A 25,205-nucleotide genomic window follows, 5' to 3' on the forward strand; every position below is an offset into this window, starting at 1 on the left:
CGTGCAAAACCGTTGCGCTCACGTCTTGCGTCTTTTGCAGCGTCTCGCGCATGACATGGCGTGCTGAAAAGGCGGCGCTCAAGTTAAGATCAGTTCAACTTTTAAAAAATGCGTCTCGAGAGCTTGCGTTTTTTCCCCGAGCCCTAAATGATGACAGAATTTTTATTTTTGGGTGAACTATCCCTTTAAGTTAAAAAAAAAATCTGGTCTACTTGAAAGATGAAAATCACTTTTGACATTGTTATGGTTCTGATTATAATGCATCAACTATGAATATCATGTCAAAGTTTTTTTTAGTCTTCGTGCCCTCATAAATTCCATGTGTAGCATCACTCTATTTGATTAATATCATTACATGTCATGTTTTTCTAAGGAAACTTCAAAGTAAATTTGCAGCTCAGGTTCACCCGCAATCAATACCGTAATATGATAGAGATATTTTTGTCCTCTTAGCAAATATGCTGGCGATTTGCAGACTACAGTTCGAGAGATAACTTCCAAGGCGCCATTATCCAAGTAAGAGAAGAATGAGGCATAAAGGCAGGTTTTGGTCTCAGGTTTACTCCTTAATCAATACTTATGTTTTTTATGTAAACAAAACTACAATAGTGATGAACTGCAGTAGGTCCTGCTAATAGCAATGCAGGCGCAAGGCACATCTGAGGATGCCATGGAGACCCATGTGATCCTGATCAGGCTGAAACTCATTAGCCAGGCCAAATTTGTGCGATTGCCAAGGATGCCAAAATCTTGAACGAAACGGATCTTGTGGATGCTTGTCATGGCAACAGCATGTATCAATAAAGCAATCTTTATTTCCTGACAGGGAACGAGACCTGCATTCTAATGGAGGGGCTGTTATTGCGTCGTAGCTTGGCACCGTGGCATAAAGGCTGCAGTCAAACTAGCTTTAGTTAACCCATACGTTTTGCTGTTAATGTATCAATACAGACAACCGGCTTAGATGATTGACACATAATGGGATGTTTGTGCCCTGTAGTGTCCGAGCTTGTTTTTCCGTGTATGTTTTTAGCAGCGGCTCATTGGTCAGGCCGCATTAATTCCTATGTGTTTTCCTAGCAGGAGAGGTAATGAACAGGAAGTGATTGTGGTCATGCGTCCAGATAAGAGAGCTTGTGTCCCAGCATCCCTGATGCTTATCACCCACCACACCAGGGCGGCAGCTGCAGAGGAAGTGCATAGCGCCATAGCAACAGCCCAAGAGAGGAGAATTCGCTTTAAAGCTCACAAAAATGTCTCAGGTTCAGCTCCGCACAAAACAGGGCTGTGAATTCACCTGTTTGAATCATTTTCTCTGAGAGTATAAAAAAAATATATATATAGTTCTGTCTCTAAATTCTGATGAGTCACATTCAAAGCTTGTTGTAAAATAACTATAAATGCACATCTGTAACTGCAGATAATATTTTAAAATGGCAAGTTAGTATAGTGATAAATATTACATGATAAAAAAAATGTTAAAATATATTACACGTGTGTTATTGTTGAACACTAATGTCTTTTATCATGTTGCAGTTGCTGGCTTTTTTTAAAAACAATAAGTAAGCCACTGATGAAAATCGGTGTAACCAATCTTTTTTTTACTAATATTTGTTATACAGTATTAAAGGGTTAGTTCACCCAAAAATGAAAATTCTGTCATTAATTACTCACCCTCATGTTGTTCCACACCTGTAAGACCTTCATTCATCTTCGGAACACAGATTAAGATATTTTTGATGAAATCCAATGGCTCAGTGAGGCCTGCATTGCCAGCAAGATCATTTTGCTTTTTCAATGCCCAGAAAGCTACTAAAAACATATTTAAAACAGTTCATGTGAGTGCAGTGGTTCAACCTTAATATTATAAAGCGACGAGAATACTTTTTGTGCGCCAAAAAAAAAAAAAAAATAGCATTTATTCCACAATATCCAGTGATGGGCGATTTCAAAACACTACCACATGAAGCTTCGAAGCTTTATGAATCTTTTGTTTTGAATCAGTAGTTCGGAGCACGTATCAAACTGCCAAAGTCATATGAACTATTGAAATTTCGAAACACTTATGACATAACGAAGCCTCGTTTACTGAAATCACATGATTTTGGTGCTCTGAACCATTGATTCGAAACAAAAGATTCGTAAAGCTTCGAAGCTTCATGAAGCAGTGTTTTGAAATCACCCATCACTAGATATTGTGGAATAAAATTTTTTTTTTTTTTTTTTGCACACAAAAAATATTCTCGTTGCTTTATAATATTAAGGTTGAACCACTGTAGTGACATGAACTGTTTTAAATATGTCTTTAGTACCTTTCTGGACATTGAAAAAGCAAAATGATCTTGCTGGCAATGCAGGCCTCACTGAGCCATCGGATTTCATCAAAAAATATCTTAATTTGTGTTCTGAAGATGAATGAAGGTCTTACAGGTGTTGAACGACATGAGGGTAAGTAATTAATGACTGAATTTTCATTTTTGGGTGAACTAACCCTTTAAGTATTTTCTTTGTAAAAAACAGAAAATGGCATGTGGTGGGTTTCTAAAGAATAGCACCCAAAATTCACAGGTAAAATAACTTTTAATGTATTATTTATCACTCAGTTTGTCTTCCTGTTGCTCAAACCTTAGAGAATAGTGCTAGCAATGCCAATGTCCTGCGTTAAAGTATTATTATTTTTATTATTGGTCAAAAAACGTAAATAAAACAATCAGGTAAAGGCTATATTGGTTGATATCTACCTGTCAGACCTGGTACAATCACTGGAACACACTGTCTTTTGTGGCGTATTACTTTATTGACACACACAAACAGAATACAATAGTACAGTGGTATGAATTCAAAGCCGGAGCCATAGATTGAATGGAACAAATGTGGAGGGGATGCTTGGGATTTTTTTTCTGCTGATAGCATTCCTGGTCTCTCGTGTCGTGGCGCTGTAATAGGCCGGGCAGCGCTGGCGAAGTGAAGCACTGCTGTGCTGTTGACTGAAGCTGAGCTGAGGATGAGAACACAGTGGCCCATTGTACTGCGTTCAGATACAGAGCCTGATGTGTGAGTTCGGTCAGCTCCTGCTGGGAGCTTTTGTCAAGCGGAGTAGTCCGCTCAAGGGTGTCGCTTTTTCGCACTAAATACGTACGTTTCTGTGGGAGATTTGGGGAGGGGCCCTGTTGTAATGAACATGGCCCTTTTGATTTGCCATCACTGCCCGCGACAAGCCGCACGTCGCCCCTCTGTCAGCATAGTGTCAGGTTAAATGATGAATTAGCGGATTGATTTTCCTGGATATTCTGCTCAATTGTCTTTCGTGTTTTGCAAATTAGCAGGAAAATGACTGAACACGACTCTCTTTGTGGCTTTCCGTGTTTTCACCAGATGGCAAGAGCTCTGCTATTGATTACAAAAGGTGGACTTAAATTAATGTAAACAGCAGTTTATTAAGTTTTCATTTACTAGCTCTTGCAGTTGATAAAAATAGCTTGTTAATTGTGCCCAAATGTACTGAGTTACCTTCTCCATGTCAATCAGGTGTGACGAGGGCACTTCCTAATTTAGAGGAAGGTGGATTCATATTTTAATAAGCCACTGTGCATGGCATTCAGCCATGAGGTAAAAAAAAAAAGAAGACCCAACATCTGAATTAATCGTGTTGGAGGTTAAATTCAATTTCACGTAATGGGACTTGGCACAGTTTTTTTTCCTGCACAATAGCTGAAATTGCAGCCCTTTCAGCTGGCTGCTGGCAGCCGTCCACCCAGGTCATTCTGGCTCCTGCTTCTTGTTGTCTCTTTTTTCTCCCCTCTGTATAAAGATACAGGCAGAAAAATGTTAATCCTTTCAGTGCGTCGCACCTGTTGACATTTTTTGGGGTCTATCGGTTTTGCGATTAGCGTGATTTAATGTAGCTTACCTCCCTGCAACAAGGACGGCAAGAGAGTTCTGGGTGGGGGGGGGGTTGTGTCCATTTTCCTGATGCACCAGGACAAATTCTTTGAGTCTGTTGAAAGTGATTAGATTTCTCAAGGGTCCTTGTCTCAGAAACACTACCCTACATAAATTACTCATGCTCTTCTCTCATGGGCTTAGGGACCGGCTGCCAGCGCTGGAACACATCAGCCATTTGCCTGTTCAAAGGCTGATGAGGTAAATATATATTCATAGTATATGTGTGTATGTTTCTTGAGCACCAAATCAGCATATTAGAATGATTTCTGAAGGATCATGTGACACTGAAGACTGAATAATGATGCTGAAAATTCAGCTTTTCCATTACAGGAATATATATATATATATATATATATATATATATATATATATATAAAATTAATAATAGAAATTACCCCCAAAAGATAATTTAAAGTCATTATTGTGTTAAAGGGTTAGTTATCCCAAAAATAAAAATTCTGTCATTAATTACCCATTACTCTCATGTCGTTCCAAACCCATAAGACCTTCGTTCATCTTTGGAACACAAATTAAGATATTTAATTAAGATGGCCTCAGATAGACTGCAACACAATTACCACATTCAAGGCCCAGAAAGTTAGTAAAGACATTGTTAAATTAGTCCATGTGACTACAGTGTTATGAAGCGACAAGAATACTTTTTGTGCGCAAAAAACAAACAAAAATAACAGCTTTATTCAACAGTTTGTTCTCCTCCATGTCAGTCTCCTGCACAGTTGACGTTGTAAACACAGGGCAGCACAATTCTGTGTCTCTACGTCAGAACAGCAGCTCAATATTGGCTGACACTGGTGTGATGCTGACGCATGCGTGTGATGCTGACGCAGGAGCCGGCGTTCTGATGTAGAACCTGGAAGTGCGACACTGTGATTACTACTATCTTAAAATTAACACGTTAAATCGTCTTAATATATATGTATGACATTTTTGAATTTTTTTACAGTATGTATATATATATATATATATATATATATATACACACACACAATGTAAACTATTTCAGACCGCTCCAATTTTAGTGACTGGTCACATCTACAAAAAATTCTACAAAATGCCTTTTAAACTTTTTACCGGGTCTTAAAGCAAAACTTTGGAGAACAATTTCAGTGCTCAATACTTACCATAACATCTTGAAACATCTTGACAGTGAATATCTGTATCTCTTGGGAACATTTGTTTCGGTCTTCAGCACTGACAGTTTCGGCTCTGTTCTCTCTCTCCCGTGCATCTACATTTGAATTCGCCATACCAACAGTTTTCTTCAGGCACATTTTGAGCATGCGTATACAGGTTTTTGGATGTAGGACTTGTTCAGCCAACACAGATTTTTCACTTCGACTTGATAGATTGACTGAGCACAAATAAATATGTTCGGTGAATATAAATTTTTAATTTAAAGTGAAGAGGTTAAGCTATAATTAGAACAATGCATCTTTTTGCATAAGGATAATTATTTGGGAGTCATTTATTGAGCCAATATGTAATTGTCAGTTTCCACAATTTTTTAAAATTAACATTTTTTACAGTGTATATATTGCCAAAAAAATATTTGGACAAGCACATTTTTCAGTCATTCACAAAATAAAATTTGCCAGGTTGAAGAAATTTTTAAAGTTGAAGCAATAGATACAGTATATTGTTCAAAATGATGACAAAACATCTTAGACTTGTGAAACTTTGTAGAACATGTTTATTATTGATATAATGAAGTACAGCCTGGTTTGATATTTTGTATCCAATTCAGTGAATATTCAGACATTTTACATTAAGTGTGACTTACGTGTCCAGAAGTGTATATATATACTAAATATAATAATGAGGAATGTCCACTACAACATTGTGTATGTGTTGTGTAACCCTCTGTGCTGGTGACAGTGGTCTCATGTGGTTGTTTGTGAGGGGTCACCATGTCATGCAGAAGGTTTCATGTCTTCAACTAGCTGTTCTGTGGTTGAAGTGCATTGTGGGACATTGGTGTAGACATATGTCGGACTGCATCCCAGACACCAGAAGTAGCACACACACACCACTCCTGTTGAGATAAAAATAACGTGACCTACCTTTCAGCTCCAAACATCCTCAAGTGAGCAGATACACTTAAACACTCTCCCACACAAGTTAAACGCTGTTGACCCCGCACAGCTGCACCAAAATCTGCACCATTTATCAAAATACAGAAATGAAACAGACACCGAAGACAAACAAGGAGAATAAATGTTGTCTTTGGGCTTTCGGTGCTGGAAAACACTTGTTCAAACACCCTTATCAAACCAAATTTTCCCCTCAACCAATCGTAAAATAAAGCAATTAAGTGGTCATGTCACCATCTATTGGTCTCCAGTGAAATATGCCTTCATTTACCTCCATCGGGATTCCTGAGGCAGTAAATTATGATACACTGTAATTTTGTCTCACTGTGAAAGGATATTTAACAAGCCACTGGCTGCTCACTCTGAAACTTAATCATTTTTATCCCCCGTCCCCCATCTTTTTTCAGGTCAGCTCTGTTTCAGATGAGATTCGGTCAGTGTTGAAGCATATCTAAGGACTCGGTTAGGGGAAACAAGACATTAAAGTTCACTAATGGTTTAATTTAAGCTAATTGCGCCGACAACAGTGACCAAAAACCATGAGCCGCAAGAACCGATAAATCGCTTCACGGCAACAGTACTGGCCAGGGACATCAGAAGAAAAGGAGAAAAGCAATATGCCATCATTCATGAATCATTAAGCCAAAGAAGTCAAAATGTTTCCCAGAAGCTCGGTTGTCACTTTACAGACTGGACTGCAACAGCAAAGCAGCGTCATCGTGTTATTCCCCCTTATATAAATTGCCATTCTTCACAGATCTATGTCAGGCCATTGTGAAGATAATTGTAACATGGAGGCTGGTTTCACTCTCAGCGTGGTGCTTTCACCAATCAACTGATAGAAATGAATATGTGCATTACATCGCAATATATTCAGAAATAATTCCGCACAACGCCTTGGAGGCAAAGCGCAAAAAGGAAAAGCCCAACTTGGTTTCTCGGCTCGACATGAAATCGTACCAATTCAATAAGAGCCAGCCAGTGATTTATACTTCATCCTCATCTCTGGGCCTAATATCAGAGTGCCTCTATAGGTAGTCATGAAAGTCACTCTAGCTCACTGTAATAAATTACAGTGGTGGAACACGAATGAAGACGCTTTCAGTTCAGCTTCAGGCTCTCAGAAAATTGCCATTTTGAGGAGGGGGGGGAGGGGGGGGTGGAAAAAGAAATCACTTTGTGCTGTAATGCAGTACAGACAAAGGTTATTCATCAGAGGAATGATTTGAAGTCAAAGATGACTGCCACTCTTGATATTGAATGCTAGGGAGCAAAGAGAGAAACACTCCCCCCTTCTCTCTTTCTCTCCTTTTGCCTCTATTTCTCTCCATGACGACCCTGACCCACTTTTGTGGCTGCTTATTATTCAGGCTACGGTTTATCCATGGAAAGAATGTGTATAATTTGGTTTGACAACAAACCCCAGCATGTTCCTCTCAGAGAAGTGGTTGCTATCGACAGCGACTCTTATAGAGTAATTTTTTATTTCTTTATTTTAATATAAAAGAAATCATAATGTACTCATATCTGGGGAATAAGCTATAATTTTCTGTACGGGAACCATTTGAGTGTGCGTCTCGCGCAGAACTATTGCTGTTAGTAACAGCGTTTGACCTTTAGATTTCAGCTGAAATTAAACCATGAGGAAAGCTCTCCTTGTCGCCCATACTTCCTCCTCTCCACTGCGTGCCATTAAGCTCACATTTTTCTTGCCCTCTCTGTGTTTTATAAACGCTGACATGTTTAGAATGTGAAGTTTCACCAGTGACTAATTACACCAGGGGAAACCAAAGGTGTACATTTGGATGTTGATACTATTCGTTGCTCGAGCATCTGCTGATCAAAAATGAAACGGAGAGTGTTTCTGGCACATCTCCAAGACAGCATTAGCATCTTGCGAGAAGGCAGAGGAATATATTTTATTACCTGACATACTGCTGCTTTTAAGGGTCCACACATGTTGACATAGGGAGGTCGGCAGAAGGTCTGAAAGGCCAGATGTACCTTCAAGTTGATACGGAGCGGCTGATAACAAGATGATGGGATTAATTATTTCCCTCAATCTGCCAACAGTCTCTAATGCAGTCATGTATATACAGCCGGAGCAAAATGTGTTCATATAATATATCATCTCATGTATGTTGTGAAAATGTTGTGAGGAAAGAGTGGAGAGGAACTGAATTTAAACAGAAGTGGGGTTTTGTGTTTGTTTTAGCTTAGAGAAAACAATATATTCAAAGACCACGACTCGACTCAAAACAAAATATAAATTTTTTGTATACATTTGCATTTTTCTCTGCCCTGCCTGTTTTTAGACTTACTTAGACTTAGACTTAGTGTTTTGTAAAATAAAATCTCAAAAAGAAGACATAATTTGGTTGCTTTTTGGTTCAAATAAATGTTCTCCTTTTTTTTTTTTTTTTTTTTTTTTTACATTTTGGAGTATTTTTTATATTATTTTTTATGTAAGTGTATTTACATTTACCTGCACTGCTGTATTACCTGTATAAATTAAAAAAATAATTATACTCAATTATTTATTTTTATTTTTTTTTGCATTTTGCCTTTTGGAGTATTTTTAAGCTTATTCACATTTATCTGCATTGCTGCATGAAATAAAACAATTATAATTTTACTATGTGTATATATATATATATATTTTGGAGTATTGTAAAGCTTACTCACATTTACCTGCATTGCCTGCATAACATTTAAAACAATAATTTATTGCAGTTTATTAAAAACAAAATAAAATAATTTAAGTTGTACCATTTATTGTTAACTTATTAATAAAAATCTTAATCTCAACATATCAGATGTTCAAAATAAAATAAAAAACAAGCTGGAGATAAAACAGCTGTGAAGTATTTCATGTTTAAGAAGCACATTAGCATTGAAAAATGCATTATATCCATTTCTGTCAGTTCAAGAGGTTTTATAATAGATATTTTAGGGGGCCCATATATTTCAGCGGCTCCGAGTCCAACATAAAAGAGGACGAAAATGAGCATGGTGCTGAGTAGTGAGTGCATTTAAACCACAGGGTGTGGAAAGAATACACACTCGCAGTTTGATTTTCCCATACTCTGACCTTCCATAAGAAACTGATGAGGAATGAAATTGGTTCCAGTCTCGCGAAAAAAAGCTCTGATTCACATCTGGACATCTGAGGGAGAGAGAGAGAGAGAAATACACACACACGCGCTCAAAATGTCCTAGTTGGTGCAGCAAAAATGGTTCCTTGCTTTCAGACAATGTGAAAAACTGTCGTACTAACAGTCAAGGCCTATGCTGCATTCCTGCCAAACAACTGCATTTAATGACTGAAAGCTGTACCGCACTAAAACATTTGTGAAAAAAAAAACATGATGCCATTCACATCTGCGTCACATGAAATGATGAGTACAGCGCAGCAATAAAGTCTGAGCACAGGTGCAACGCCAGAAATAGGATTCGTTCTATTTGATTACAGTATGTATCACTGAGCAGGAGAGATGTCACTTCTAGACATATCATCCAGTGCCAGAGAAGCAAATGCATAAAGCCAATTTGACAAAGGGGTCAATATACAGCATCCAATAAAAAAGAAATCTACAAGATCTGCCAAGAGCTATAAACATCAAAATAATGGCCCCACTGTTCAACAAATATATTCAATTGGCTCCTCTTTTCTTATTTGTTTCTCGGATCATTTTATATTTTTTGCCATTTACAAAGTCGTAGAAGTCAAACATGATGCATGGCGGTGAAAAGTGTGCCACGTATAAAACGTTAGCCGTGTCTGTACAACAGGCAATCACGAGAGATGATGCGAGGCTCATTGATTGCACGCAAGTTGCATGATTATGTTCGTCGCAAAGCATTCCATTGCACTCATATCTCATTACCCCTCTTCCTGAACGGCGGCCATTTTGATTGGGTGCTGCTACAGCAGAGAGAATTGTTGAAACAAGAGAGTGCCATCAGCCTCCGGTTCCACAGGAAATGCATGATAATCTGTGTACCATCACCAAAAAGGCCTCGAAATGTCCTTTGTTTGTAATCTGTTCTGTCACCAATATGTCTGTGGCATCATGTGTCTCTCCTCGGTTCCCTTCCCCCCTTCTTATGATATCTGTTTATATTGGATCTGTACAATATGAATAATGTAGAGCAACCAATCTCATTACCATGCTGAGATATAGAATACAGATTATTGTATAACATTTGCATAAAATTATGGCTCTCGTTGAGGGAGAGGGAGCGTTTCTTTCACAATTTGATTTATTGGGTTCATTTACGGTGAGAAAGATTAGGTTTGAGTTACATAAAATTGGCTCAAATGTGAAATTTATGATACTTAAGTTGCAATTCAACACCTTAAAATCAGATTTTAATAGCTGGAAATTTTAGACACCTTTCAGTCAGAATGACTTTTCACAAAGACCTTTATCATCATTAGCACTTTTCAAAGTTGTTTCATAATTCCACACATGCATATATTTTGCACCTTCTTTTGCATAATACGCTCATTTACAAACCCTCACGAAGATGTATTTTGCTCATATAACAAATGCAACATTTTATAGCTTTTATTATATTACACGCACTATGCGAACATATCAAATGCAGTTTTGCTACAAATGGAATATTTTGCTGTGATCTAAAAGGCCTTCATTTGCGTCTGTTTTTCAAATTGTCGCTGTGCATAAATCAGTAGCATATTCTGTTGATATTACAGCCCACAATTCTAGTTTTGCAAAAACAGTAGCACACTGTCATCAAATATGGATGTTTGAGGAGTTTTTTTGTGAATGCAGTACAATATAATTAGCTGGAGTGGCCAAGTACTTCGCTCAAGGGCACAGACTGGTCCTAACATAAAACATAAGGGTTTAACATCATCCCAGCTTCACAGCTTGTTTTCATCCCAGAACCTTTCAGAAGTCCGTCCCGGCCTAGCTAAGTGGCAAACACTTAAGATTAGAGGAACAGAAGTTCCTCATATATTTTAATAGAGAGTTGTTCAGAGCTGGTTGAGGTTGGCAGGGTGCCCTGGTACCTTCCTCCTCAATAGCTGGTACTCTTATATAATAGTGTATGCCAGGAAAAAGAGTTTGTCAGGAAGAGGGGGGGAGCTCGGGTTGGGGGTTATATAGGTTTAGCCAGAACGTTTCCATTTTATCTGTGTACACGGTGGGATGATGAGGCCAGGCAGGGGGGCTCTGCAGAAATCCTGCTGACCTCTGTAGAGCTCAGAGAGCAATACACTGATACGAGCTCCTCTCAGACTGCAGGTGCTGAAAGCTATTACTCTCTTGATTACGGATGGGAATCTCAGGATTTAACGATTCTGGTTTCTATTTCGCTTAATGATTCCGGTTTCTTAATACCATTGAGGAAGTACCAGATAATTGATCCTAATTACATTGTCATTCTGTTTGTATATAACTGTTTGTTCATATGACAACGTATAGGTAAAAATAATCTGTGCATAATTAAATGAGTCATTTTGAGTTTGTGATTCATTTTGACATTTATTAAAAAATGTTCATAATAAAAGTCATATAGTATACTGACTATACTATATACACTCTAAAAAATGCTGGGTTAAAAACAACCCAAGTTGGGTTGAAAATGGACAAACCCAGCAATTGGGTTGTTTTAAACCAGTGGTTGGGTTAAATGTTTGCTTAACCTGCTGGGTAGTTTTATTTAACTCAACTATTGTTTAAAACTTACTGTATTGCTTGCTTAAAATAAACTTAAAGTATGTCGGAAATTAACATTTATTTATATGTTTAATAAATGAACATTTAATAAGTTTAATGAATAATAATTAAACAATAAACATTTATTAAATTGCTAATTAATAAATGTTCACCTTTTGATTATTATTGTTGCCTCTAGTAAATATGTGTCTCATTTTTAATTTCCAAACTATTTTGGGTTCATTTTAAGCTAGCCATATAGTAATTTTTAAACAATAATTGGGTTAAATGAAATTGCCCAGTCTGTTGGGCAAACATTTAACCCAACCACTGGGTTAAAACAACCCAATCGCTGGGTTTGTCCATTTTCAACCCAACTTGGGTTGTTTTTTAACCCAGAGTGTAGTGTTGGCAATTGTTTAATTCATACAAAATCATTACCTAAAATAGTTACGTTTTCCTGTGAGACTGGGTTGGACCTATTCACACACTAGAGTTGTCAAAAGTACCGAATTCAGTACCTGTCGGTACTGAAATATTAAAAATGTGACGCTTTGAGCGCTGTTAAGCGGATTCGTAATCACCTCTGATATATGTCTGTGATTGGCTACAATGATCAACACACGGGAGCGTTTGAAAGCACATGGAAGTGTTTGAATTTGAAAGCGTTTTGAAAGCGGGAGCGTTTGAAAGCAGGCGTCTATCAGCGGAATCCGCTCAACAGTGCTCAAAGCGTACATTTTTAAAATTTCAGTACCGACTAGATACCAAAGTCGGTACTTTTGATAACTCTATCACACACGTTAATTGAGGAAGTTTTGAAGCTAGTGTTGGATTAGAATCAAATATAGCTCTCTTAAACACATCGTTCTGATTGACCGTCAATGCCGAGACCCTCCAGTGACACTAATTAGAATAAATTAACAGAAAACCCCTTGTAAGATAAATACAGGCATTAGCGAATGAACACATCCCTGGCCACAGTTCAGTCCCCGCACACACACTTTGGCCCGTAGGCCTCATCGTTCTGAACCAGGGGAGTCATTTAAGGATGAACAGTTTAATTACAGAGCTAATAAGTGTTGCCACAGACTTTCTAATATTATTCTGGGAGAACACTAGCATGTCATTACCCTCCTCCCCCTAAGGAACACTTCCTATTAATCATAATGAGGAATTTGTTAGCATGTGGTCATGTCAGTTGGGATCAATTTCTTTTACCTAAGCTTTCTATGAAGCTGCCAGACGCTCGGGGCGGAGTGTGGAAGGGATCGATTTACAGTCCCGCAGCCATTAGGCCCTGTTTTGTTTTTGTTGTTTTTTGTTATTTGATAGCTCATTTGCATCAGCGCGGCAGCTGCTGAACGCACATTGTAGTCGTTTGTTGACCTGCTCGCAGAGATACTTTCTTGCTTTTCGCACTAAAACTTGTTTATTTTAGGATGTAGCTGATGCCTGCGGCCCTGTAGTTTGATGGTGGACTCTTGTGGTGTGTTTTGCTAATCATGCAATAGTTTGTGTAGTGCATGCAGTTGAGCTGTCAGATTTTAGAATGCCAATCTGCTCTAGGTGTGGTTTTATTGGTCATGTAATGGCACCTCAGGCTCTGAAAGAAAAGCTACAGTGACACAAAATGGCTTCCAGCTTGCCACAAGATTGAGAAATGCTAGTTTGCACGAATCAAGAAAAACCTCAGTCATAATCGGCCTGTACAGCTCGCAAAATGGAGTTTGCACATTGCCGGGTTTGCTTCTAAAGTGTAGGTGAGGGAGGGTGTTGGCCAACTGTTGCTGGATGGATTTGGTGTCAGTTTGATGTGTTTAGCTCTGAGGTTTCACTTTTTCAGCTAAGGCCACCTCACACTTTCCACTGGCACATTCATATGCAAATAGTGTCTGATAGGGCAAGAGCTAAGCAGATAGACCAGCGCACAGACACTGAGAGAGACATGTTAAAGGTCATAACAGTGAGAAACCAGAGAGAATCTTTATAAAAATGGATATGGTGTGAACGGCTGCGTCTTGAACCTTCTGTTATAAATAACTAGCTGCCATGTGAGTGGGAGACAGCACTGTTGAAATGAGGAATGAGGTTTTATTAATCAACATAAATGGGAGTAACCATACACAGGCTGTTTTGTGCTGCTGTATTTACTGTCAAAGCTTATTGTTTTAAAAACATATGCTCATTCTATTACTGTTCTATGCCTGTGAGATGTTGGTTCTGTTCTAAAACCTAGTAAGTTTCCTACTTAGGCAGCATTTTAAGGCCTCATTGACACAGTATACCAATGTGAAGGTAAATCTAAATATACAAATTTACATATTTTTTGGCCAAAATCTAAGGCAGCATTGCTTGTATCCTTTGTGAAGAAGGCAGTCCAATAATGCATTGCAAATTTATACAATACCAAAAAGAACCTAAATTTTACCCAAGATTTTACTCCAAAATGGTGCTGTTTTTATGCTTATTAGAGTAAAATCCAATGGCTCATTGAGGCCTGCATTGACAGCAAGTTAATTTACACTTTCAAACACCCAGAAAGGTACTAAACATATTTAAAACAGTTCATGTGATAACAAACTGAAACAACTAAATAGTTTCTAAATAATATTCACACATAATATCCAAAAAACCTTAACAGTCTCTGTTCTTATTTACTGTACTTGGGCATCTGAAAAAAACAAACAAAAACTATAAAGCGCTTTACTTTTTTGTGCCTTTCTTGTAAAACAGTAAAATAAAAAATTATATTGTAGCTTTAGAAATACTGCTGTAAATAGTATGAAGATAGTAATCAAGATAATAAAGAAAAACACAAACTCAGTGTTAACCAACAGGCAAGATAAATGTTCTGCAGGAACACACATTCACTCTGGACACAATTACCTCTTACTGTCATTTCTTTATCCTGTAAATAGGCTATAAGAAACGTCTTACATTTATATTCAATTAGTTCTCCTTTTACAGTTACTACTATCATAAAATGCTTAAATGACATGTTGACTTTTAAATCTAAATTTAACTTTAAACAACAGATATTTCAGCAAAATGAATATTTTTGTGCTGAATATTAATTGTCTCCCTCTCTCCCGCGTCCCGTCTGTCTGACGCGGGTGCGCGCGCCGGAGCTCATTCAGTAAAGTTTGACGTTTAACGCAGACTGTCAGGACGAGCCTTTATGCAAAATGTAAATGCTTGCGTGAATTTGTAACATTTACAGATAAGGATATAGACGTAGAATGAACATTTTTTTTAGCGCTGAGGACGCACATGCATCTGTCAAAGCGCCTGACAGGGCAAGACATTATGCTAATGCATTAGCTTGAAGCTTAAAATAAAGAATTCTCATGTTTTGGGCAGTTTGGATCATGTACCTTTCCTGCAGCAGCTCAATCTGTTTCGTCCACTATTTTTAGATGCATTTTGTCCATAGAAATGCATTATTCAGTGCTGTAATTTGACGCGACTGGCGGAAGTCTTCCGTGCATTGTGGGCAGACCCGACTAATCGATAATGAGAATCGTTGTGGATGATTTTCATTATCAATTATTATAGATTTTATCGAATAGTTGTTGCAGTCCTAAAGTCATGTGAAACAAGGCTTAGTTACGTCATAAGTGTTTCGAAATTTCATTGGCTCACATGACTTTGGCAGTTTGATACGCACTCCAAAACAAAAGATTTGTAAAGCTTCGAAGCTTCATGAAGCAGTGTTTTGAAATCGCCCATCACTAGATATTGTTAAATAAAGTCGTTATTTTGTTTTTTTTTGCCAAACAAAAAGTATTCTTGATGCTTCATAACATTAAGGTTGAACCACTGTAGTCACATGGACTGTTTTGAATATGTTTTTAGTACCTTTCTGACCGTTTGAAAGTGTAAATTAACTTGCTGTCAATGGAGGCCTCACTGACACACAATCGGATTTTATCAAAAATATCTTAATTTGTGTTCCGAATATGAACGAAGGTTGTACAGGTGTGGAATGATGTGAGGGTGAGTAATGACAGAATTTTCATTTTTGGGTGAACTAACCCTTTAAATAACACATTTCAAATCAGCAATAAAATCTGACATGAACTATCCCATAAACCCTCAAATAACACTGGTCCTGCCAATGTGCATGTGCAGTCCAAAGTGAAAGTCTCAGGAAAATAATTGTTTCTATGAGATGACTTTACCAATTCTTGATTTGCTCTTTTATCTACAAGGTGGGACTTATTCTGCCATTTTGTGAGTTGCAGTTTCTCCCATTAATAGTAATAGTGAACAGTCTTGGTACATATACAATTTTGACTACACATAAGAAGCTGTCTATGAAGGCAGCTCACTGGGTCCCATTTTAATTAAGCTGCTGCCTATGTAGGAAGTAGATAGAAAATTAGCTCACTAGGTTTTGTAGCGGAGTCATTGTCATGTGTCTAAACCAATAACTGCAGCATAGCTGAAAAATTTGATGCTTTAACATTTTCTCCTTCTTATGAATATAGTTTGGTACACTCATGACTATGTTGTAGTGATGTTTTAAAAACAGCAAATTTCTTAGTTTAAGAATAGCCACATCTTAGATCAGCCTGATCACATTAATCACAATCAATAAGCTAGCATGAAATTAACTGTCATCCGTGTGCAAAAACCAATCAGATCGGCCCATCAACTCACACACTTAAAAGGTCGCAATGTGATAGGCTTTCATTAGGATTATTGCCATTTCATTTCCATAGAATTATCTCGAGCAGGCATAATGAAATGAGATGTGCTGCTTGGATGAACAGAAATACAAACATTCAGCCAGTGACAGGCGTCAGCCACGAGTTTCCTCTCTCACTCGATCTCCTCTTCTTCATGACGCCCTCTCTCATTCTTTCGTAACACTCAAATAAGTGTCATGGATCTGCGTTAGCGACAACCCTGTCAGGCTGAGAAAGCCATTCCCTCACAGCCAACTTAAAACATATCTGATTTCTGCTTTTGATATTAATCAGTCATTTTTTCATGGGTTTTAAAGAAGTGGAGCAGATGTAAATTGGTGTGTATTTGTCAGGAAGGCGTGTCAGCAGAATTTGTGTGTGCATGTGTGTGTTGCTGAGTGGACTGTAGCAGGCAGGCAGTGTGGGCTCCTGTAATTTCCCAGGTGTGTTGCACAGCTGGGTCACAGGCTCATTCTCCTTCATCACACAGTTAACCTGCACTGACTCAGCTGAAGCTGTTTTGAGCATCTTCAGCAGGTGAATGCACAAGCTGCATGTGTACTGTAAAAGACACACTGAGGCTGAACTGATTGATTGCTGTTTGTCATGGAGGTATAGAAGATTTCTTGTTTCTTAAGTTTTCTTATTAAATCTCAAGAAAAAACACTGATTTAGAACTTTAAAGTCAACATGAAATACCATGTGCAACTCATTTTACTTCTGCAATCTGACGCAAGTCTGAGTGAAACAGTATATTTAATGAGAAAAAAGGCTTGATTTCATCCATCTGGAATAAATTGGTGTGCAGATTACATGCCAGAATAGAGCTGGATTGTTGGAATGGAGGGGTTGAAAAAGCGTGAGGGAATACATGACGTCAGCCAAAAAAGGCAAGTTGTTTCAGAGGCGGAACATTTGATTCGATTTTGAAAACAAAAACAAAAAACATGCACAAAAAATCTTTTGTTTTCAAAAATTATTATTATTTTTTTTTATTTATGTTTAATATTTTAAAATTATATTAATATATTTAAAGGGTTAGTTCACCCAAAAATGAAAATTCTGTCATTAATTACTCACCCTCATGTCGTTCCACACCTGTAAGACCTTCGTTCATCTTCAGAACACAAATTAAGATATTTTTGATAAAATCCGATGGATCAGTGAGGCCTCCATTGTCAGCAAATAACACTCCCTTTTTCAAAGCCCAGAAAGCTACTAAAAACATATTTAAAACAGTTCATGTGACTACAGTGGTTCAACCTTAATATTATAAAGCGACAAGAATACTTTTTGTGCGCCAAAAATAACAAAATAGTGACTTTATTCCACAATATCTAGTGATGATCGATTTCAAAACACTGATTCATGAAGCTTCGAAGCTTTATGAATCATTTGTTTCAAATCAGTGGTTCAGAGCACCAAAATCCCATGATTTCAGTAAACGAGGCTTTGTTACGTCAAAAGTGTTTTGAAACTTCAATAGTTCATGTGACTCTGGCAGTTTGATATGCGCTCCGAACCTCTGATTCGAAACAAATGATTCGTTAAGCTTCGAAGCTTCATGAAGCAGTGTTTTAAAAATCGCCCATCACTAGATATTGTTGAATAAAGTTGCTATTTTGTTATTTTTGGCACACAAAAAGTATTCTAGTCGCTTTATAATATTAAGGTTGAACCACTGTAGTCACATGAACTGTTTTAAATATGTTTTTAGTAGCTTTCTGGGCATTGAAAAAGGGAGTGTTATTGCTGGCGATGCAGGCCATCGTATTTATCAAAAATATCTTAATTTGTGTTCCGAAGATGAATGAAGGTCTTACAGATATGTGGAACGACATGAAGGTGAGTAATTAATGACATAATTTTCATTTTTGGGTGAACTAACCCTTTAATAATATTAATATTAAAATATAATATTAATATTTTAAAAAAGAATAAATAAATGTGATCTTTTTTAAAAAAAAAAATACTGGATAAAAAATTTCTTCGGTTTGGAATAATATGCACCAATGAATCATACAGAACAAGCCCAGAAACATGAATTAAGAAAGTAAATATTTTCAGATTTTATTTCATGTTGACTAAAGGTGAAGCTTTTATTTTCAGTGCCAATAGCAGCATAAGAATTGCAAAATTAACAACTCTAATTTGGTGCTGCCAGTGGCAGAGAAATTACACACTTCATTTTATCCTAATTGTGGTAAACCAATTATAAAATCTTAGTGTAAAAAATGTGTTTTTATTTAATTATCAGCCAATCTTACATTTCATATTGATTTAACAGTCCGTTGATGGTACAATAAGTCAAAATGTCGCTTTAACAGGTTTTTGTAAGTTTATATCTGCTGTGAAACACCTGGACCCTTCCTACAGTCTCAGGTCTATCCTTGTGTGGGCTCATCAAGCTCACACATGACTCCCTCTGTTTTATTCCACTGCGTACATGAAAGCATTTCATTCATCCCCCTCAACCAGCAACTTTAATTACCACTGTACTAATTACATCAAATCACTGACATCTCCATCTGATACGGCAGGGACTTCAAAGACTAATTGTCTTTGAGCCCTGCGTTTTGAGCAGAAAGCACTGAACAGAAATACCAACCGCATGTTCTGTGGCTCTGTCTCATTCTGTTGCTCATATTATGTGTCAAGCAAACATTTCTGACTGTTTATTTATTGTTTTTTTCCCCTCTCTCTGTCTGTTTGCAGTACGACAGTGAAAACATGTTCATGAGTATGCCAGAGCCCAGCCAGGACTTTGTGCCAGGGAACCAGGTGGGTTAATTACTGCTCACTCCTTTTGTTTTAAGTCGTAATTAAACAAATTTAAGCCGGCGCATCACAAATTAGAGCCGCTATCAGTCGCCACCATAATCAGGGGCTATTATAACATGTAAACAAAGCATTTAAAGCTTAATGAAATGAAGCTTTAATGCATATTGTCGCAGGCTTTCATTTCCTCCATTTACACTTTCATTAAAAACGACACACAGTATGGACTGCAAACAAGGCCATGGGTTTATAAAAGGCAGACTGCAGCGTAATTCTCCTCTAGTTATGCCCGTTACTCATCGAAGGGAAGTTTATTTCAGGATACTTGCACTTGTTCAAACATCCAAGATAAAAGGCCGTTTTATCAGTGACTCAAGCTTTGCCGACTAGATAGTGCAGCACATCTTGCTATAAAAAGCACAGCTTGATTAATATTTTAAACTAAAACATGCATTTCGGTGCATTAAGGTCAAGGGTGAACATGCCTGCTTGAGGAGAGCAGGTTGTCTTAGGGGACCTTCTACATGTTTGCCTAATGAATTAAGGCTACAGGTTAATTAACGCCCCTTAGGACACCTGCCACATTCTGCTGTAGGGAAGTGAATGTGACAGGCGGCTGGATGCACTGTAGACGGACTGATCATCTAAAGTAGTACATTTAGAGTCAAACTTTAGGATTTTTTTTCCCCGCAATATTCTCCCTGCTAGTTTTTATCAGCCAGCAGCAGGCTATGTATGATGTTGCTGCTCTATTAAAACATTTCCTTCCTGCTTTTGTCACGAGCTGTTTGGGGTTGGCCTGTTTTTATAGACGCATTGATCTGAACTATGTGCTTGCATTCCATTAAATTTAAGCAAGCTACATTTTGACATTTCAAACTTCGAATACTATACACAATGGGATGCTGAAATATTACTCAAGGTTAAAAACAACTTTTCTGCAAAGCGCCTTGACGCAGTAAACACAATGAAAGCGCTGAATTCAATCTGTTTGTGGATCACAGAGTTTGGCCTTTAATGTAAGACATGTAGAGTGTAATGTGCAATAGCTCCTGCTCTAAAATAACTCCCTCCCTCTCCATCTCACTTGTGTTTTTCTCATTACAAGTTAAAAAAGTGTTATGAATAATTATTCCATTTGCAAAAGTAAATTTAATAATGAAACACATTGTAAGAAAAAACTGTCCATATGGTTTGGCAACCTGCTCAAAACATCTTCTGTCTTTTAGTTTGACATAAGTAACGTTTAACAGGTCTCTGTTCTCCTGAAACGTGTGAAGGTGCAATTCACACCTTTCTCACGCATGTCGAAAATTGTATATTTAAACTTAATCATGAACACATTCACTTGCAGTTTGATAAAGTTGTAGGTCTTTGTGCAATGACAGACATATATTTAAGTTTGCTGCATGCATGGTCAAACATATGGGTTATGATGGTAAATCAGCTGACTAGTTAGGTCAATTAGTTCAACTACATTATAATATAATATCGTATAATATAATATAAGGTCCCACTTTATATTAGGTGGCCTTAACTACTATGTACTTACATTGAAATTAATCATTTGATACAGTACACCTATTGTGTACTTGGGTCAATGACGTATTGGGTAATTTTTTTGTCCAAAGGCCTTAATAATAATAAAGATATGACATCCAAAATATGTAAGGTAGTACAATTTGAATTCTTTTATTGAATCCAAAAGGTTTTAATTATATTTTGCTACATATAATATATTTTAAAGATTTTGAAGTGTCAAAAGGTCATTCGGTTTAACCGTCTAAAGGCCAATACAGCCATTTCATTTGTGATTAAAATATCTTAAAATGTAATAAATGTATATATTTTTTATTCTGGCATGATTTTATAACATCATATATCAACATAGTGCAAAATGGTATTAAAATTATTTGTAGAAGTAGTTGCTTTGTTATGAGAAAGAATGTCCGGAAAAATACATTTCATTGATGCCATTTGGAGTAACCAATACAAAGGGACCATTTTGGATCAAGTCATGCGATTAGTATCATGTGACAGGATGTGACATCATTCAGACACCTGCAAAGGACCACACGGTCATAAAGCAAAGTAACTAACTCTCTCTTAACTATTTAAAAAAAAAAATGTTTTCACTTGCTCATACGCATGTCATGTCCCGAAATATCCGGTCATTTGGTACAACTGCTATAAAACATGGAAAATGTTGTAATATTTTAAAAACTTACTAAATATAAAATGATTGATTGTCTTTTGTTAGCTAGCTAGCAAGTTAACTAGCTAGCTAGCTAGATAGCAGCCTGTTAGTATTGTTTGAAAATATCATCATTCGGTATAACCAAAAGTGTCATTCGGTAAAACCAAAATTTTGGTTAAACCGAATGACATTTTGGTGATAAATTTTGTCCATCTTGTAATAAATGACAAAAGCAGTGTTAATTGATTATAAAAACCACATAATCTCAATGTTAACACTTAATAAAACTTCAAAATTAATTATATCTCCATTATCTTTTGACACTTTTAAAAACCTTATTCGTCAATGACCCACATACATGTTTTTACATTGTACTTATATTTTAAAAAATCCCTGCATGTAATTACATCTGTAATTAGTTTCTGTAATTGCATTTATAATTACACTGTTTATCAATCCCTTACACCTTAACCCACCCTTAAATCTACCCATACCACCAAACCTGTCCCTAACTTTACCCATATCCCACCTCAATAGCAGCAAAAGTGTTTTGCAGTACAATATGACTTAAGTACATAGTAGTTAAGGCCACCTAATACAAAGTGGGACATAATATAATATAATAAGCAACAACAATAAATTAATAATAGTATAATTTAAAAGCAAATTAGTGTTACTGATTTTGTTTTGTTTTTAAAGAAACTTTTCAGTGTAATCGAATCTAATATCAGTGGACAAATATGTTAGTTAATAGTCGACTGAAACTAAATGCTAACAGTTGGCATTCACTGACTTGTCAGAGTTTTAAAATCACATGCCTAATTATGATGTCATGTCGTTACATGCTTTGCTTTGGGTCATGCTTTGCTTTGTGCTTAAAAAGTTATGTTCATGTTCAGCACATGACATATCTTATGTGAGTCCTAAAAGCTCTTCAATAAGCATTCACAGTGCATTGTGATATAGAGAATTAGTGAGAATTACAGTCTAACCTGTGGGCTGTAGAGACTAAGCCCAGTGGTGTTATGGCTCTCAATAGGAAGAGGAAAAATAAATAAATGATATTTGACTCATGTATTATTCAGCGCACTGTAGCAAATGCATTCAGGAGAATGTAAAGGAAAGTGCACTAAATTACAGGTCACTTGTTTGTTTCATAGAGTTTATAATTCTTTAAAATGAAAAAGCTGCATACGGTACTATTGTGCCCCCCATTACGTAGCCTGAAATTGATTTAAAATGTGCATTGTCTGCATTGTACATCCCTGGTCACTGTGTTTAAGGTGCTTATGTTGCATGTTTGCTACAGCTTTAATGTGGGTGGAGATGAAAGATGTATTGAGAATGTAAAGCACACAGAGGCAAAAAATGGATTGAAGAGTGATGAAAGTTGAATGGAGTCTTGCATGTGCTATCGTTTCTTGTTACCCTGCTGTGTCGGTTGACCCCTTGGCCTTGCATCCCACTGTAGTTCCGCGTGCCTGCCAGTCCCAGCCAGACGCAGCACAGCAACAAACAGGCCGGCGGCCACTGGAAAAGAGAGACCCCTACACACACGGACGGCCACCGTCTGACATGGGTAAATAACCCTACACCAACGCCGAGCAGATGCCCATCAATGCAAAATAACATCATCTTACATACTGTGTGTGTCTCATCCATATGGACCCTTTTTACAGATTTGGAAAACGGAAGTGGCTGATTATTATTTATGTACTATAAAAACACTACTTTGTATAAATCATTTAAAAATTAAACACTTTAAATTAAAGTCAATCATTTTAAATGCTACAAGTGAAGTTAGGCATCAAAACAGTATAATGTGCAGTATGAGAAAGAGATAATTATTTTCAGATTTGCTACAGATTACATTTAACAGTTTTATTAAATTATTAGTGTTTTTAAAGATTCATTTAAGTGAGCGTTAGACGAAGCAAATGACATGTAAAAGTGTAAACATAGAGGAAATTAAGTAACAAGTAAATATCAGTTATTGAGTGATAACGGTAAACCTCAAGTCTTTCTAAAAGAGTTAATAGAAAGAAAATGAATATTAATAAATTAATAGCGAGATAGATTACAACAATTTGTTGTAATTGATTTCAAGTTGATTACAGAAACTTCCTGAAACAGTACGTGAAGGCGCTGTAGTATAAGATGGCATATTAGCGTATCAAAATTGCACACAACATGAAAATGAAACAAGCTAGCTATCATGCTAACAAATAAAACAAATCATCACAGTTACTGACTGAAGAGATATAGGGTGAATTCAGGTTGATTGGGACACTTTTTCCCAAAAAGTATCCCAATCACCTTGAATTCACCCTAGCTTCTAAATGAATTTGTACACATCTTTTTCACAATTGAAATGTTATCGATTATCCTGGTCGCTAATGCTAATTTAGAGAATGTTGCGTAGCAATGCCTTAAACTCCTTTGCAGAAGTGCCTTCTAGATTTTTCTTATTAATTCCAGAGTAATATAACACAAAAGGGTACTGCTATTTTAACTTTACATTAAAATATGTATATTAAGAGAGAGAGCAAAGCTAACCTGCTAAATTAAAGTTGAAAATACTTCAAAGTTTGTGAAAAGGGTCCATTGTACTGTATACAGTCTTTAGACGATGTCTGTCCCTGCATTCTGCACTCTATTGTTGTGTAGATCACACATTTATTTGCCATTGAGCTCCACATTGATTTCACATGTATGAATAGGATTGCTGTAATCTTAGAGCTGCTTTGAGTCTAGCACTACTTTTATGTTTCCCTTTGAATCTTAAAACTCCCTTTGTAGATATTACTTCCTTTTGCTTATGAGCTGCAGTCTCTATTTTCTGCTGTTTTCGTGCTTCCTTGCATCTCTCTCTCTCTCTCTTTCTCAACTTCTCTCTTTCCCTCTGTTGGGAACAGGTAATTACTTTTATTGGCAACAACAGTTGAATTCACCTTGACCTCAGTGTGTGGTTTGTAGCCACAAAGCTTTCTCCTGCTTTTAAACACACATTAACCGAATTAGAGAGAAGTGTACCCCTGTGCCTATTTTAAACTTCACACTCAGGAAGCTAAAACTGAATCTGAAAAGCGCCCGCCGCTCCAGCGCTGAAGGCAAAACATGTACTGCAATAGCGTCTTTTAATCTGCTCTATAATACAAACCAAAGGAAACCTGGAAAGCGACCAAGGCCAAGTGTAAGGATTATGGTTATTATATGAATGGTTGGTGAAGTGCTTTTGGTTTGATCTGATAGTTTTTAGGTTTATTTTAAAGATCTAAATTCTGCCGTGGTCTGTGCACTGGTATGAACAACACTGTTACTTTCATAAGCCGGCGATTGGTGAGATCAATGATGTTGAGTGTACCGTTGCAGATGTAATTTATGTGCATTGATACTGAAACTAGAGGTGGCCCTTCACATTGCTGCAGTTGGAATAGCAAAGCATCATGGACCATATCTGCAGGGGTTAAATTGGGACTTTGGAGGTCGAGGAACTTTAAGATCTCGTTATGAAGTTTAAAGCTATTTTGCTCTTACTAAATGGAGCCAAAATGTGTGTAGTGGAGCAAAAACTGGTCTAGATCAAACATATACAAAATGGATAGAAAAATAAACTGATTACTTTTTTTACTTCTTTCAAACTTGTTGAAACAACATTCTGGCGCAATTTTACCCCTGAGTATTTGACAGATCTGAAAAACAAAATATAAATATTATGCTATGGGGGCTAGTTGTCATTTATAAGTCAGTTTCTGTATTGACACATACCTTAAAGTCTCAGTTACAAAAA

At 37.0% G+C, this 25,205-nt stretch overlaps 1 protein-coding gene across 6 annotated transcripts in view; it reads left to right on the top strand.

The window, feature by feature from the left end:
- The window catches only part of LOC127525451 (thymocyte selection-associated high mobility group box protein TOX-like), a 64,991-nt gene that overhangs the window by 13,392 nt on the left and 26,394 nt on the right, over positions 1-25,205 (top strand). For 2 of the 6 annotated variants that reach the window (XM_051918018.1, XM_051918010.1), the window contains exons 2-4: positions 19,156-19,221; positions 22,299-22,331; positions 22,887-22,994. In XM_051918018.1, the coding sequence (XP_051773978.1) occupies positions 19,156-19,221; positions 22,299-22,331; positions 22,887-22,994 (207 nt within the window). The remainder of the gene's footprint in view (positions 1-19,155; positions 19,222-22,298; positions 22,332-22,886; positions 22,995-25,205) is intronic. The other 4 variants (XM_051918035.1, XM_051918027.1, XM_051918042.1 and 1 more) reach the window with 2 other exon arrangements.

This window comes from Ctenopharyngodon idella, chromosome 2 (assembly GCF_019924925.1).
Source record: "Ctenopharyngodon idella isolate HZGC_01 chromosome 2, HZGC01, whole genome shotgun sequence".
Taxonomy (NCBI): Eukaryota; Metazoa; Chordata; class Actinopteri; order Cypriniformes; family Xenocyprididae; genus Ctenopharyngodon; species Ctenopharyngodon idella.